At 42.2% G+C, this 17,693-nt stretch overlaps 1 protein-coding gene and 1 non-coding gene across 4 annotated transcripts in view; one reads left to right on the top strand and one right to left on the bottom strand.

The window, feature by feature from the left end:
• Nucleotides 1-5,642: 5,642 nt before the first annotated feature.
• On the bottom strand, nt 5,643-5,749 carry LOC114113296 (U6 spliceosomal RNA). The gene has a single exon (XR_003588359.1). It is a non-coding gene; the product is annotated as a U6 spliceosomal RNA (small nuclear RNA).
• A 7,564-nt stretch (nt 5,750-13,313) lies between these two features.
• YTHDF2 (YTH N6-methyladenosine RNA binding protein F2) overlaps nt 13,314-17,693 on the top strand; it is a 30,151-nt gene continuing 25,771 nt past the window's right edge. For all 3 annotated transcript variants that reach the window (XM_027965412.3, XM_027965411.2, XM_060410611.1), the window contains exons 1-3: nt 13,314-13,529; nt 14,028-14,052; nt 14,631-14,710. In XM_027965412.3, the coding sequence (XP_027821213.1) occupies nt 13,503-13,529; nt 14,028-14,052; nt 14,631-14,710 (132 nt within the window). In that variant the 5' untranslated portion in view covers nt 13,314-13,502. The remainder of the gene's footprint in view (nt 13,530-14,027; nt 14,053-14,630; nt 14,711-17,693) is intronic.

Below are 17,693 nucleotides of genomic sequence, written 5' to 3'. Positions count from 1 at the left end.
ACTCCAAGACCCAAACCTCACCGTACATCCAGAGATTTCAGTCTTCACTCTAGAACAGCCTTCTTAACTCTAGTCATCACCTGAATTGAGGTATCTTTGGGATATGCTTGTGCTTGAAGTTCCTCAGAACACAGATTCTAAAATCTATCTTTCACACCTGATTGATTCTCTCTACCTATGGTCCATAGCCCAGGCTAAGACATGCCTGTTTGCTGGATAAATTATTGCAGCCCAGTATGATTCTTACTACATCTTCATAACTACCTGAAATTTCTGTTGTGTCTATGAGCCTCCCAACCTGAAGATTCTTGAAGCCTTCTCATCTTAAAGTAGGCCACACTCTACTTTGAAATTAACTCTGGGTTCTCCTCTTGCTTCTATGTGCCTTTACTAGTAACTATGGTTTATGATATGGTATACATGGGTTGATTTTTCTAGTTTGAAAACAAGTGGACATTAGCATTGGGTCACATATAAAGATAAATCTGAGGCTGGGTAGTGATACAGAAGAAAAGACGGATTCCTCGTTGGACTTTAATGTAGGAGCTTCTGTACCTGCATTTCAAAGTATGTTTTTAAAAAAAACCCCAAACTTCTCAGTTGTTTTCTCCAAAGAAACATATGTGTTGTAGAGCAAACTGGAAACCTACAGCTCTGAATCAGCCTTAAGATTTACTTTGGCCCGCATTTTTGTTTAAACTTAAAAAAAAAAAATCATTTATTTGGCTGTGTTGGGTCTTAGTTGCTGTTGTTTTAACTTTTTATTGACATATAAATGCATACAGGAAAGTACATAAATCACTGTTTGATAAACTTAAATTGAACATACCCATGAAATCAGCTTTCAGATCAAGGGGGGAGAAAAGTAAAAAAACAACCCACCAGCACCTCTCCCAGACAGTGTACCAGCTATCTATGTCTCTAAGTTTTACCTATTTTTGAACTCTTTTGGGACTGATATTTTTTCTCTCAACATTATGTTGTAAGATTCACCCATAATGTGTGAAGTGTAGTTGATTGCTTCTCTTTGCTGTGTAGAGACTATTATTTACTATGCCACAACTGATCAGCACATGGGTAGCTTCCAGTATGGGGCTGTTATAAATAATGCCTGCAAAAACTTTGTTTTGGTGGGAGGGGCGCTGTGCCATGTGGCTTTCCATATCTTAGTTCCCTGACCAGTGATTGAACCCAGTCCTGACAGTGAAAGTGCCAAATCCTAACCACTGGACCACCAGGGAATTCCCACCTTCAAATATTCTTGTACCTGTCTTTTGACAAACAAATCTGTGTATTTATGCCTATATGCATGCATGCTTAGTTGCTCAGTCTCATGTCTGATTCTTTGCAACCCCATGGACTGTAGTCTGCCAAGCTCCTCTGTCCATGGGATCCTCCAGGCAAGAATACTGGAGTGGGTTTCCACTTCCTCCTCCAGGGGATCTTCCCAACCCAGGGATCAAACCCAGTCTCCTGCATCTCAGGCAGATTCTTTACCATCTGAGCCACCAGGGAAGCCCCGTTTATGCCTACATAGAGTTTCAAACATAGGAACAGTTCACGTGAAAAATTTAGGATAAACCTTTTCTTCAAAAAACAGCAACAACAAAAATCAAAGCCCAGATGTGGACCAAACCAAATGTGGACCAAACACTGGGTCCACATTTCCTCACAGCAGCACCAGACTGGAACTGAGGCCTGTGTTAGGTGGAACATGGCTTCTTAACAGACGCTGTCATTCCCTATTACAAACCCAAATCTATTAATACTTATTTTTTTGTAGCTTATTTTTTGATTCAGTGGTTTCAAGCACACTCTTCCCCCCAGGTAGCTGCAGAGCTTATTATTAATACCTCATTTCCTTCAAGTCTCCGCTCACATGTTCCCTTATCAGAGAGGACTTCCTTGATTACCCATCCTATGAAAAGTGGCAATTTCCTTCTGCACTGTGCTTCCCACTTTCCTTTACCCTGCTTTATTTTTCTTTCTTTTACTATCACCTGATATACATGTATTTTTTTCTCCCCCAACTAGAATGGAAGCTCCATGAGAGCAGGGACCTTTCTCACCTCGTAGTCACTGCTGTTTCTGCAGTCCCTGGAACAGTGCCTGGCATGTAGTAGAGGCTGGATAGATATTTGATGCATGAATAATAATATTAATAATAATAACAATAATAGCCAATACTTATAGAAGGATAACTATGTACCAAGCATTGTTCTAAGCACTTTACATTGTTAATCCATTTGATCCTCACTACAGTCCTGTGTGGTCAATAGCATTGTTTACATCATTTTACAATGAGGAAACTAACATTTATATTCCAAACAACAGATACATTTGAAGCATTGTATATGGATCAAATTTATTAAACAGAGTCTTTAAATGTGCTAGAGAATCTTAATACCTAAAAGGAAACTTTCAACTATTTTATCATGATGATGTTCTACTGATAATGTATTTTGTTTAGCCGCTCCTTAAGGTTGTTTTGCTTACAGTCCTGTTCACCGTCTCTCGAAAGTACTGGAGAGGGAGTTGTGGGGGGAGGGAACTTACCTGAGAAATGATTTTAGAACCCAAATCATCTATCCTGTCCATCAGTCACAGGAAGTACTGATTTATCACTTTGTTAGTGGTCCTGTTTGAGATGATGCTGATCTCATAGTCCCTGATTAGAACTCCTTCATTTGTTTCCTACTGTATAGAGCCCAGCCCTTTACGATTATACAGTGGAAGTGAGGAATAGATTCAAGGGATTAGATCTGATAGACAGAGTGCCTGAAGAACTATGGACGGAGGTTCGTGACATTGTACAGGAGGCAGTAATCAAAACCATCTCCAAGAAAAAGAAATGCAAAAAGGCAAAATGGTTGTCTGAGGAGGCCTTAACAATTATTTGAGAAAAGAAGAGAAGCAAAAGGCAAAGGAGAAAAGAAAAGATATATCCATCTGAGTGCAGAGTTCCAAAGATTAGCAAGCCTAATAGATAAGAAAGCCTTCCTAACAGATCAATGAAAAAAAAAAAAAAAAGGAGGAAAACAATAGACCGGGAAAGACTAGAGATTTATTCAAGAAAATCAGAGATACCAAGGGAACATTTCATGCAAGATGGGCACAATAAACAATAGAAACTGTATGGACCTAACAGAAGCAGAAGATATTAAGAAGAGGGGGCAAGAATACATAGAACTATATAAAAAAGAGCTTCATGACCCAGATAACCACGACGGTGTAATCACTCACCTAGAGCTAAACATCCTGGAATGCAAAGTCAAGTGGACCTTAGGAAGCATCACTATGAACAAAGCTAGTGGAGGTGATGGAATTCCAGTTGAGCTATTTCAAATCCTAAAAGATGATGCTGTTAAAGTGTTGCACTCAATATGCCAGCAAATTTGGAAAACTCAGCAGAGGCCATAGGACTGGAAAAGGTCAGTTTTCATTTCAATGCCAAAGAATGCTCAAACTACTGCACAATTGCACTCATCTCACATGCTAGCAAAGTAATGCTCAAAATTCTCCAAGCCAGGCTTCAACAATACGTGAACTGTGAACTTCCAGATGTTCAAGCTGTATTTAGAAAAGGCAGAGGAACCAGAGATCAAATTGCCAACATCCGTTGGATCATAGAAAAAGCAACAGAGTTCCAGAAAAACATCTGCTTCATTGATTACACCAAAGCCTTTGACCGTGTAGATCACAACAAACTGAGGAAAATTCTGAAAGAGACGGGAATACCAGACCACCTTACCTGCCTCCTGAAATCTGTATGCAGGTCAAGAAGCAACAGTTAGAACCGGACATGGAACAACAGACTGGTTCCAAATAGGGAAAGGAGTACGTCAAGGCTGTGTATTGTCACCCTGCTTATTTAACTTCTATGCAGAGTGGATGCTGTTGCTCAGTCGTGTCTGACTCTGAAACCCCATGAATTGTAGCCCACCAGGCTTCTCTGTCCATAGGATATCCTGGCAAGAATATTGGAGTAGTTTGCCATTTCCTACTTCAGAGAATCTTCTCGACCGAGGGATGGAACCCTGGGTCTATATACAGAGTGCATCATGTAGAATGCCAGGCTGGATGAAGCACAAGCTGGAATCAAGATTCCAGGAGAAATAACAATAACCCCAGATACACAGATGACACCATCCTTATGGCAGATAGTGAAGAGGAACTAAAGAGCCTCTTGATGAAAGAGGAAAGTGAAAAAGCTGGCTTAAAAGTCAACATTCAAAAAACTAAGATCATGGCATCTGGTCCCATCACTTCATGGCAAATAGACAGGGAAACAGTGGAAACAGTGACAGGCTTTCTTTTCCTGGGCTTCAAAATCACTGTAGATGGTGACTGCAACCACACAATTAAAAGACACTCGCTCCTTGGAAGAAAAGCTATGACGAACCTAGACAGCATATTAAAAAGCAGAGACATTACTTTGCTGACAAAGGTCCGTTTGGTCAAAGCTATGGTTTTTCCATTAGTCATATATGGATGTGAGAGTTGGACCATAAAGAAAGCTGAGTGCAAAAAAAGTGATGCTTTTGCACTGTGGTGTTGGAGAAGACTCTTGAGAGTCCCTTGGACTGCAAGGAGATCAAAACAGTCCATCCTAAAGGATATCAGTCCTGGGTGTTAATTGGAAGGACTGATGCTGAAGCTGAACCTCTAATACTTTAGCCACCTGATGCAAAGAACTGACTCTTTGGAAAAGACCCTGATGCTGGGAAAAATTGAAGGCAGGAAAAGAAGGGGATGACAGAAGATGAGATGGTTGGATGGCATCACTGACTCGATGGACATGAGTTTGAGCAAGTTCCAGGAGCTGGTGTTGGACAGGGAAACCTGGTGTGATGCAGTCCATGGGGTCACAAAGAGTTGGACACGACTCAACTGAACTGAACTGAGAGCCCAACCCCATGTGCCTTGTTTATGAGGAACCAATTTCATAGAACATTAATAATATTGTAAAGTCTTTACCAACTCAGTGAAAATATATTTCCCTGCTCCAGGAACAAAAATGGAACCACTATGCTTCAGAAATCCTAAGTTAACATTTCCATTGACCAAGACATTCTGATAAGCCTTTCTGAGCAAAGTGGATATATTTTTGCCTCTCACGCTCTGTAGCTGCCACCCAAGGATCAAAAGGGAAGCATTTAACTATAAAACACTGTCATAGTTTAGAAGCACATTCATTAAATATTTTTTCTTGGCACAGACTTAAAATTGAACCAGTCCTTCCTAGGTCTCCCTAACTTCATTTTTCTCTTGGAACTATCTCCAGAAATCTTGTTTATACTTCATTTTCCAGATTAAGACTATAAGCTGTTTCCTAGCACAGTGCTGTTGAAACTCTGAGATCCTGTGGATCAATAAAAGAGGTTTGAAAAAAAAAAGTCTTAGGAAACAGTATGAGAAAAAAAAGAATAGGAACCAGTGTGGAGTTCTATACACTATATTTTACCAAATAAGGATATTAATTTATTGACTTATTTTCTTTTGCTCACTATTATATCTTCAACATCTAGCGTATATTTTTTATTTTTCCAAACCTTAAACTTTTTATTTTGCATTGGGGTATAACTGATTAACAATGTTGTGCTAGTTTCAGAGGAATAGCGAAGGGACTCAGCCATACATATAAAAATATGGAATACTTCATGAATTTGCATGTCATCCTTGCATAGGGGCCATGCTAATCTTCTCTGTAGTGTTCCGATTTTAGTATATGTGCTGCCAAAGTGAGCAAGGGCTATTTTTTAAATGGCTAATTTTTACTGGCATCATTTGAGAAGAAAGGGCATTTTCACATCAAGAAAGCAGGAGGAAAACAACCTAAGAATAAATAAATCTACACTGAATAAGTTTAGCTTTATGAAAAGCTTATTACATTATCATTAGCTTTCTCATTTCTTGGGGGACTGGTGAAACTTTCAGCTTTCACCTCTAGACTCTGAGTTAAAAACTTCAAGGATCTTTTCCTGCTGGCTCTTTCTGGGTTCTGGTTCTTTTCTGCCCTTGATGACATCCCCGACAGGGGCCCTTGTGGATTCCTAGTGTCCTTAGGCCACCTGGCCCAGCTGTAGGTCTTTTCTTCCTTTAGCTTTGTTCTCATGTTGCTCTTCTCAGAACTTCATACAGCGAGTCATAAAACACACCTGCACGTCAAAAGCCAACCATCCATTTATCTTGGGATTTCCAGTGCCTTTCCTTTAACATTCAATTATGCTAGTGAAATCTTCACATTTAACTTTTGAATGCAAATGTTGGCCCCACAAGGTTTTCATTAATAAAATGGAGATTGACATTACTAGGGAGAATTTTGAAAATGAATGCGAGAAATTAATTCAACAAACATTTATTTAGCAAGCACTGGATTATAAAGATTAATAATAAAATGTTTTTTGTCCTATAAGCAGTCATAGATTTATTGGAGAGGCAGTATATAATCTGAGAGCTGGTTCTCTTAACCTGCAGTCAATGAAATGAATGTACTTGGGGAAAGTGTGAAAGCAAAAGCATTAATCGCTCAGTAGTGTCTGACTCTTTGCAGTTCCATGGACTGTAGCCCGCCAGTCTCTTCGGTCCCTGGAATTCTCCAGGGAAGAGTACTGAAGTGGGTAGCCATTCCCTTCTCCAAGGGATCTTCCTGACCAGGGATCAAACTTGGGTCTCCTGCATTGCAAGCAGATTCTTTACCAGCTGAGCCACCAGGGACCCCCCCCCCATACTTGGGAAAGAGAGTACATAATGAGATTGGAGGTAAAAATTTGGTTGTTTGTGCATTTTTCTGAGAAGTTTCATTACTCTCATTAGATTTTCAACTGAGTCCAAGATTTCCAAAAGAAAAATGCTGATATAAACAGATAACTTTAATACACTAAAACAGGTTACCATAAGGAACTGTGACCAATATTATGGGTGGACAAAGAGAGCACCTTTGTTCTGCTCAAGGGAAAAAATATGGCTTAAGAGATCAGGGTTTTGAAGGACAAATGGGAATTGGGGAGGGGAGATGGCAAGGACACTGGAGGCAGAAAGAACAGTATGTGCAAAGTTGTAGGTTCCAGGAAAAAATTGTATGTTTCAGAAAAATGCAATGTGGCTGGAGCTTGGAGTGTATGGTGAGAAATATAGATGGCTAGGGAGTCACAAGCTTTGTAAACTGTGTGGATTACAGAGAACCAGTAGAAATCTTTAAAAATAGGGTTTTACAGTGTCAGTTGTGTGAAGTATATAAACATTTATCAAAGGATAAATGTTCCATTCCTGCCTTAATAAGGGGGTGACTTGGGCAATGAAGTCTGCTGTTCCTGAAGTCTGGAAACATTTGAGAAAAAGAGCAAGAGTGCTAGGGCCCAGCCCAGCCCATAGTAAAATTTTGGAGATTACACGTAAAATCTGTCCTAACCAGGGATCGAACCTGTCCTAACCAAGGATTAAACTTGTCCTAACCAGGGATTTGAAATGAAATTAAAAGACGCTTACTCCTTGGAAGAAAAGTTATGACCAACCTAGATAGCATATTCAAAAGCAGAGACATTACTTTGCCAACAAAGGTCCGTCTAGTCAAGGCTATGGTTTTTCCAGTAATGTATGGATGTGAGAGTTGGACTGTGAAGAAAGCTGAGCGCCAAAGAATTGATGCTTTTGAACTGTGGTGTTGGAGAAGACTCTTGAGAGTCCCTTGGACTGCAAGGAAATCCAACCAGTCCATCCTAAAGGAGATCATTCCTGGGTGTTCTTTGGAAGGAATGATGCTAAAGCTGAAACTCCAGTACTTTGGCCACCTACTTTGGCCACCTCATGCGAAGAGTTGACTCATTGGAAAAGACTCTGATGCTGGGAGGGATTGTGGGCAGGAGGAGAAGGGGACGACCGAGGATGAGATGGCTGGATGGCATCACCAACTCGATGGACACGAGTCTGAGTGAACTCCGGGAATTGGTGATGGACAGGGAGGGCTGGCGTGCTGTGATTCATGGGGTTGCAAAGAGTCAGACACGACTGAGCAACTGAACTGAACTGAACCAGGGATTAAACTGTATCCCCTGAGGTGGAAGCCTGGGTCTTAGTCACTGGACCGCCAGGGAAGTCCTCTCCTTGCCTGCTTCTTTTCTTTCTCTTATCCCCACTGCCCCCTTCATACATTCGGAAGAATTTCTTTGGTTTTTACCTTCCAGAGGTCTAAAATGGTTGAACTAGCAGGAATCTCAGAAGTTATTCTGAGATTAATAGCCCCACGTCCCTATTTTACAGTCTTGGAAACAGACTCTGAGTAAGGAGATGATTTCCTCTGTCTCTTCCCTTCCATCTCTAGTTTGGTACTGGGCCTGTTGCTCTTCTGAGGAAATATTTCAGGGGCTCTCTTGGCTTTAACTAACATCCCCATACCAGAGATTCCAAGATTTGTATTCCTAGTTTGATTTTACTCTCTAAGCCTCAAACCTTTTAACTGTCTATGGAATATGCCTATCTGATATTTTAGATTCTCTTGAAACACAGCATATCCAAAGGTGAATTAATGATCTTTCCCCATCTCTAGTATTACCTGCTTTAGAAAATGGCACCTGCTTTCAATGCAGGGGGCCCAGGTCGGGGGAACTAGATCCCACATGCTGCAGCTAAGAGTTGGAATGCTGCAATGAAGATTGAAGATCCTGTGTCCTGCAACTATGACTCAGTGCAGCCACATAAATAAATATTGATATTAAAAATAAATAAACATAGTTAAAGAAAATGGCATCAGATCCACCAAATCACTCAAATTAAACTAGATATTACATTTGTATCGCCTCCTTTAATGCCTTCCCAAAATCCAATCAATCACTGAGACCTCTCTTTTTACCACCTAAAATGTCCATTTGTCCTTTTCTGTTTATATATATGTATTTTTTTCCTCCCCCCGACAAACTGCACAACGTGTGGGATCTTAGTTCCCCCACCAGAGACTGAACCTGGACCCTTAACAGTGAGAACGAGGAGTCCTAAGCATTGGACTGCCAAGGTATTCCCCATCATCACTGTGTTAGACCAATACCTTTTGCTTGGATTTGCTGCGATATTCTTCTAACTCCTAATGTACTCATCTCTCTCTGAATTTCCTTTCCACACCGCAATCACAGTGAACTTCTTAAAACATAAACCTGAGAATACTATGTTTCTATTAACCCTTTACCAGATGATCACTGCTAGTAGTTAACAACTGAAGTCTCTATTTTTCTTCTTTCTGCCCAATTCTTGAGTCTTATTTAGTTTCATCCTGTCTCTCATTAGGCACCAGTCACACTGGCCTTTTTTTTAGTTCCTCACCAGTGCCAAAGCTCCTTCCCTGCCTGAGGCCTTTGCACACATTATCTCTCACATTCTTTCCCTCCTAGACTGGTCAATTTCCGGTCACCTTTCAGGTTCTAGCTGAAGCTCAGGACTTCAGAGAAAACTTCCTGGTCTTCTGACTAAGTGAGGTCCATCTATGCTTTCTCATGCACTCTACACAACTGTGATTGAATAATTACTTTAATAGCTATTTGTTGCCAGTTTCCCTGACTATAGACTTCAAGGGGAAGTGAGCTCTTACGACTTTCTCTCCAGCGCACTGCCTTAGTTCAGTTCAGTTCAATCACTCAGTCGTGTCTGACTCTTTTCGACCCCATGGACCACAGCACACCAGGCCTCCCTGTCCATCACCAACTCCCAGAGTTTACCCAAACTCATGTCCATTAAGTCGGTGATGCCATCCAACCATCTCATCCTCTGTCGTCCCCTTCTCCTCTTGCTTTCAATCTTTCCCAGCATCAAGGTCTTTTCAAATCAGTCAGCTCTTTGCATCAGGTGGCCAAAGTATTGGAGTTTCAGCTTCAACATCAGTCCTTCCAGTGAACACCCAGGACTGATCTCCTTTAGGATGGACTGGTTTGATCTCCTTGCAGTCCAAGGGACTCTCAAGAGTCTTCTCCAACACCACAGTTCAAAAGCATCAATTCTTTGGCGCTCAGCTTTCTTTACAGTCCAACTCTCACATCCATACATGACTACTGGAAAACCATAGCCTTGACTAGATGGACCTTTGTTGGCAAGGTCCGTCTGCTTTTTAACATGCTATCTAGGTTGGTCATAACTTTCCTTCCAAGGAGCAAACGTCGTTTAATTTCATGGCTGAAATCACCATCTGCAGTGATTTTGGAGCCCCCCAAAATAGTCAGCCACTGTTTCCACTGTTTCCCCATCTATTTGCCATGAAGTGATGGGACCAGATGCCATGATCTTAGTTTTCTGAATGTTGAGCTTTAAGCCAACTTTTTCACTCTCATCTTTCACTTTGATCAAGAGGCTCTTTAGTTCTTCCTCACTTTCTGCCAAAAGGGTGGTGTCATCTGCATATCTGAGGTTATTGATATTTCTCCCAGAAATCTTGATTCCAGCTTGTGCTTCATCCAGTCCAGCATTTCTCATGATGTATTCTGCATGTAAGTTAAATAAGCAGGGTGACAACACACAGCCTTGATGTACTCCTCGCCCTCAATAAATACTTGTTATGTTAGTAGAGGGACTGAATGATCTATGCACCTAGTGGTAGAGGTGAAACTAGAATCCAAACTAATTTCTGATACACTATTCTTTTCTCTGCCACCCTAAGATGATACCCCACACTCCAGACTTCCTCTCCCTCTTCCCGATGATTAATTATATGTCTCTCTCTCTCTCTTTTTTGGCTATGCTGGGGTTTTTCTTGCTGCAAGCGGGCTTCCTTTACTTGTGGTGGGTGGATGCACAGGCTTCTCATTATGGTGGCTTCTCTTATTGCAGAGCACGGGCTCTAGGGCACTCGGGCTTCAGTAGTTGCAGTCTGTGGGCTCTAGTGCACAGGTTCAGTAATTGTGGCAAACAAGTTTAGTTGTCCCATGACATGTGGAATCTTCTTTCATCAGGGATCAAACCCATGTCGCCTGCATTGGCAGGTAGATTCTTAACCACTGCATCATCAGGGAAGTTCTATGTCTTAATCTTTTTTTTTTTTTTTGGCTGTGCTGGGTCTTAGTTGCAGCATGTGGGATCTAGATCCCTGACTGGGGATTGAACTGGGCCTCCTGCTGTGGTATCGAGGAGTCTTGGCCACTGAACCACCCACCAGGAAAGTCCCTAAATATATATCATTATTGTTAGTGTTCTGTTCAGGGGCCTGTTAAAGCCAATCTTGTGAACTAATTCAGGTTTAGAGACTATCCTTCCCCCCAGGATATCTGCCTTTTAACTGGGAACTCCTGTAGGACAGAAGGTAATCCCAAAGGGACTAATCAAAATTTCAGGCACTAAGAAAATATTATTGAAAGGAGGGAATTTTCACTATCATCCCTTAATGGGATTATAGGAAAGAAACTTAAAATGTACCAGATTTGCTTTAATGTTTTTGTTTTTTGATTTATGGAACTTTATCTTTGCAACAGACCTGTTAGGTATATATTATTATCCCTTTCACCACGTGAGGGAATCGCTGAAAGTTTTAGTAGTTTACCTAGAGTCATAAATCTGTTGCGAAGTCCTGTATTTAGTCACTCCCTCTCCCAGGTTATGACTCCTGGTCTAACCCTATTTTTACCATACACATCTAAAAGGGTAGGTTAGGTAACTTTACTTACAGTTTACACATAAATCTGGCTAATGGAGTTAACTGACTAAGTTATCTTTTTTTTTTTTTTTAAAAGGCTTACCAGGTTACTTTTCTTTCTTTGGTGGGATCTATGCTCTGAACCTGGATTCTGCCAGAAATCTATCATATTTGGTACCTCACCTTATCCATTCCAACCATAAATGTGATTATGGGCAGGAAAAAAGTACTTTGAGCACTTTTAGTAAAATTATGATGCAACATCCAACATGTTATCACTTATTTTACTACTGAGTCCACCAAAGTTTCCTGTATCCAGGGAATGGATGGTATCAGGTTGACCCTTAAGAGTGCATTATTCATCTGTTTACTACTATTTGCAAAAACAAAAGCTATTAGGTAATGGGCTGTCCCATATCAAATATCCTTGCACGAGTCAGGTTTGCCTCTGATGAAAAATGCTGCTGCCCACCCTTTGTGTGTGTGCTCAGTTGCTAAGTCCTGTCTGACTCCTTATGACCCCATGGACTGTAAACCCACCAGGCTCCTCTGTCCATGGGATTCTCTAGGAAAGAATACTGGAGTGGGTTGCCATTTCCTCCTCTAGGGAATCTTCCCAACCCAAGGATAGAACCTGCATCTCCTGTGTCTCCAGCTTCGGTAGGCAGGTTCTTTATCACGAGTGCCATCCCCATCCTTTATACCTCCTCAATACATATGATTTCTCTTGGGGTTGGAGGGCCACTATTATGTTCCTCTCAATGTCAGACAAACTTCTTTAATAGCTTTGTGACCTTGGGCACATGCCTTAACTTCTCTGTTTCCTCAGTTGTAAACTGGACTGACAGCTGTTTTGATGCTGAAAGTCTTTAATATGTTTGAAAACACCTAGCAACAAAGCATAGTCTACAGCAGGTATTTAAAGAGCATGAATTTCCTTCCTTCTCCAGGTAAGGGCTCATTGAAAGAACAGTAAAATTTTGTGTAGATGTGTTTTTCTTGGAAAGAAAATCCACAGTTTAACAGATTATCATGGGGGCCAGCGATGTTCCTGAAAAAGAATTGTAGATTCTTCTGCCTGTAACCGCCAAAGGGTAAATCTCTTTCTCAGGGGATCAGATTTTTTGTGAATATTTTTGTTCTCTGGGTACTCTTTCTTGTAGCCTGATAACAGAAGAAGATAAGCAGGTGACGGCTTTCTTTCTCAGGGCAGGGTCCCTTTGAACTCCCTGAGGGATCTGTGACTCCCGTTTGTGTTCCCTCCCATATGAGGGGGAGTGTGCCATCCGCAACTGGGAAGCAGGTTTAAGGTCGCTCAGCCTTCGAGGGTCGCTTCTTCCTCGAAAACCCAACTTTTGTAGGTTTCCTCAAGCTAAACGGCCTCTCTTCAGCTCCAGCTGTTAGTCAAAACCTCGTGGTGCAACCCTGGCCGCCAATCCCACCCTCCTAGGCCCCAATCCCGAGGCGGTGGGGGCGGGGAGGCCGCGCGCGCCGCTTCCGCTCCTCCACACGACCAGAGGGCGCTGCGGTCCCGCCTCTGCCTTCCCGGGGTGCTTCGCGCCGGGCCCCTTCCGCGTGGGTGAGTGACTGTGAGAGTCAGCGTCGCGCCGCGCGCGCCGACCGCCTCCGCCGCCCGGCGCTCTTATTTCGGCTGCGAGGGGCGAGCGCGCGCGTAAAGGCATAGAGACGGGCGTTGAGCTCTCGGGCTAGAGCGTCGCCGAGTCGGAGCCGGAGCCCGAGCCGCGCGCTGTGTCTCCGCTGCGTCCGCCGAGGCCCCCGAGTGTCAGGGACAAAAGCCGCCACCGCGCCGCCTGCTCTCGTCGCCGGGCCTCATCCGCTGCCGCCGCCGCCCTGAGGAGAGTCTGCCGCCGTCTTCACCCCTGAGGATCCGAGAGTCATGTCGGCCAGCAGCCTCTTGGAGCAGGTACAGGCCCGGCCCGCATGCCTCGGCCATTGTGTGAGGCGAGAGGGAGCCTGACTAGGCCCGGACCCGCCGCCCCCAGTCGGGCCAAGGCGAGGCGGCGCTTCTCGCGGGCCAGGTTTCGAGCCTCTCAGGCCGGCCGCGCCCAGCGCCTCGCCCTCGGCCCGTTCTCCCCGCTCTTCCCCGGGCCTCGGACCCGCCGGCCGCGCCGCGTCCCTTCCTCTCAGCGGGCCTCGTTTTTTCTCCTGTTTCCTTCCCCTTCCTTGAAGCCCTGGCCCCCTCGCGTTGTTTGTGGCGCTGCCCCGGCTCCTCTCCGCGGCCCCCTCCGGCTTCGCACTTCCCCCGCCTCCCATCTTCAGCCTCCCCCTCCACCCCCGTTCCTGACGCCGCTCCTCAGGCCTGCGCCTTTATTCCCTTCTCGGGCCCGGCTTTAATTTGTCTTTCCTTTTCCGTTTCTTCCTCGGACGACTTGCCGCTCGGCGACGTTTCCTTCGCCTGCAGAGACCAAAAGGTCAAGGAAACAAAGGTGAGCGCGGCTCCGCCGGTGGCCCCGGGAGGGCGAGGGGACCCGGAGTGGGGGGGGGCGGGGTCTCCGGGAAGCGCCCCGGGGAGAGGACCGTTCGGAAGCCGCTTAGTTTGCAGGTGCCTCACACGCTTAAGTGTTTGACCCCTTCGGTGTGTTCCTGCAGCTGACGAACAGCTTTTTCGTGAACAAGGAGTAATTCATTAGAAGTGGGGGGTGGAATCGGTCTTGAAATGTTCCAGGTCCTTAGTTTCCTGTAGGTCTTAGAAGGCCTTTGTTTTTCATCCTCGTGGATCACACTCTGGAAGTACTCACATGTGGTGGGGGAGGGGAAGCGGGAGGGAATTGAAATCTAGAGGAGCCAATAAAATGACCTTTTTAGATCAACTTTCTCTGGGTGGAGGGAGACATTTTCACTGACAAATTGTTGCTCAGCATTCACTCTCATCTTCACCGTTTTGAAATTCAAACTTAACTTGCTCTGTTTAGTAAGGTTTTTCTCTTGTTAGGAGGTAATTTGATTAATTTGGGAGGTAGATTGTACGATTGAGACACTCCTAATTGGAATTTTTTTCCTCTAGTACAAAATGGATCTGTACATCAAAAGGATGGATTAAACGATGATGATTTTGAACCTTACTTGAGTCCACAGGCAAGGCCCGTGAGTAGTTAACCATTTACATGCTTGATCTTAGGATGTAGTATACGTTTATTCTTTGCTCTATCAATAAATCTAAGTTTCCCTGGACGACTTTCTTAATACCAGTCAGCATGTTATAAAAAAAAAATGTTGCTACAGATGTTGTAGGCTGTTAAGATTCTCATCTTTATTGTGAGCAAACAATTCTCTGAGGCTAGTACTGATAACATTTTATAGTGTACTAACTGCAACACTTGTTTGAGTAGTTCTTCTCCTTACCAAGAATATAACAGTGCGAAACTTGAGTACTTTTCTGTGTTAAATATTTTCACCCCCAAAACATTTTTCACATTGGCTTCTTTGGGGATCTATAGAATTTACAAAATGGATTTAAAGTAATATAAGATAGTGTTTAGCACAAAGATAGATCAAGAAAAATGGAATTCAGTTTTTGCAATGTAATTATCTTCTAATATGAAGATGAGTTGCATGTAGGTTCATGTATGAACATGACCTGTGCACACAAAAACTTTTGACTTGGCAGTTCTTTGTATTAGTATTTTGAATCCCAAAGACAACAGCCTCAAAGTTGTAGCTAATAAATATAACTCCCCAGACTAATTAGCCAAAAGGAAAATTGACAGTAACTCATTTGGAATATCCTAGAAGATAGAGAAGCTTATGGAACATTTACATAAATTCTGAACAGATGCTCTGTGATATATATAATAGTCTTGAATAACTTGACATGTTAGTGAGAGTGCATGTTTGGGCCTAATTGTTACGTAAAACTCTGATTCCTTATGTAAAAGTTTCTGCATTGAAAGCGTAGAAACCACTTAAGCAAGTGATTGGGGAAAAGTTTTTACAGAAGACAACCAGTTAATCAGGAAAAGTAGGGAAGAAGGTAGAGGAATGAACTATCACTGGGTTCCTGCTATTGAAGTAGTTTGCTTGCATAATCATAACAGGGAGAGTGAGAGCATTTGGAAACATAATTCTAGGTAGTTCTTGTGAAACATTGTGTAATTCAGAGTTTTGAGCTCAGGGGCATGTGGGAACCTGCCAGATGAGGTGTAGGTATTCAGCTGTTATAATAGCAAAACCTGTGATAATGAGTGCATTTGTTTTATTAAAAAGAAAGCTAAAACTTAAATGTCTTGAAAAACTTGGAGGGGTATATAAATTTTGGTTGAGAAGACATAATTTGAGAATCTTTGTAGTTTGTCAAGAGTGTTTGATCTATTTTTTAACCAGTTTTTATCACATTATTTGGAATACTTCTTCAGGCTTAATCTATTAAGTGTAGACTGAATTTCTTATTTATAATGAATTTGGGGCTGTTAAAATTATAACACTATCTTTGAGACGTAGGTTTTTCATAAACTTGAGGGTATATGTCACTTAGTTTTTTAAAGGAAAGTTTTAAATTGGTAGAGAAAAGCACCATTATTTAATTAAACTGCATTAGCTGAAAAATTTAATCTTCAAGAGATGTGTTTTAGTGGCCAGGGAGAAGTACTCTTGGCTTTGATAATACGAACTAATACAGACCTAGCATATTAATAGTTACGATAATCCAAGTCTCTCAAGAACAACATTCCCTATTGACTAGTTAGTGGGTTCTTAGATACCAGAGCTCTTTGGAAGTTAGGGTAAAGCACTCTTATTTTTGAGTTGAGCTGACTCTGCATGTATAGAAACCAATTGTATGTATCTGTTACTTTGATTTAAGGGACTGCTTTGTGAGTTACAGGGTTTATTTAAAAAAAAAATACTGTCAGCACTGATGAAAGAATGTTTTTACAATGTAATGTTTTCTAATGTGAAGACTAGTTGGGTGAAACTTTTTCTGGTTGTTATTCTCAAGGATGATTCCTTTTTTTTAATTTTTTTTATTTTTTTAATTTTAAAATCTTTAATTCTTACACTCGTTCCCAAACATGAACCCCCCTCCCACCTCCCTCCCCATAACATCTCTCTGGGTCATCCCCATGCACCAGCCCCAAGCATGCTGTATCCTGCGTCAGGCAAAATATGGACTGTACCATGCCTTTAGAAATTAATTCCTATTTTTAATGGAAAAGTTAAGTGTACATTTTAGCTACACCCTTTACTTTTATAGATGAAACAGAACAAATAGCAATACTTGTTTAGTTTTGAATGCTCTGGAAGCCACTGCGCACTTTCTTTCCAGGTTATAATTTTTTTTTTTCATTTTTAAAAATTTTAGGTTATAATTAAATAGTGGCATCTACTGATGTTCTCAGATGGTCTGCCAGAAAGCTATATTATAAACTAGATGTATTGAACTTTTCTTTTTGGTTTATGGTTGGGTAATGGCTGCACAGATTTTGGGGATAGAAATTGAAATTTCTAGTTCTTTTTGTTTTATTTATTATACAATGCAGTTTTAATAGGAAACTCTTTTGAATATTCTTCTGTTCTGCCAGTAATCCCATTTCTTCAGTCCAGGGATAGTGGTTTTAATAAAGGCATCCTCAGAGAGTGGGCTTCCTGGGTAACTCAGATGGTAAAGAATTCGCCTGCGATGCAGGAGACCCTGGTTCTATTCCTGGGTCGGGAAGATCCCCTGGAGAAGGGATAGGCTACCCACTCCAGTATTCTTGGGCTTCCCTGGTGGCTCAGCTGGTAAAGAAAGAATCCACCTGCAATGTGGGAGACCTGGGTTCTCCCTGGGTTGGGAAGATACCCTGGAGGAGGGTATGGCAACCTACTCCAGTATTCTTGCTTAGAGAATCACCATGGACAGACAAGCCTGGTGGGTACAGTCCCTGGGGTCTCAAAGAGTCAGACATGACTGAGTGGCTAAGTACGCATTCTTTCTCACAGAACAGGACTTACACTTGGTGAGATGCTGCATTTTCCTTTTTCTGAATTGAAGCACTAAAAGCTAAGGCCTGTGTTCAGTGTATGTCAGTTTAGTTTTAAATGTTTAAACACTTCAATGATTAAACCAAAATATCTCAGTCTATAAAAATAC

The sequence above is a fragment of the Ovis aries genome, chromosome 2 (genome assembly GCF_016772045.2).
Source record: "Ovis aries strain OAR_USU_Benz2616 breed Rambouillet chromosome 2, ARS-UI_Ramb_v3.0, whole genome shotgun sequence".
Classification (NCBI taxonomy): Eukaryota; Metazoa; Chordata; class Mammalia; order Artiodactyla; family Bovidae; genus Ovis; species Ovis aries.
Note: the sequence above shows the minus strand (reverse complement) of the source record. Positions and strands in the feature narration are given on the sequence as shown.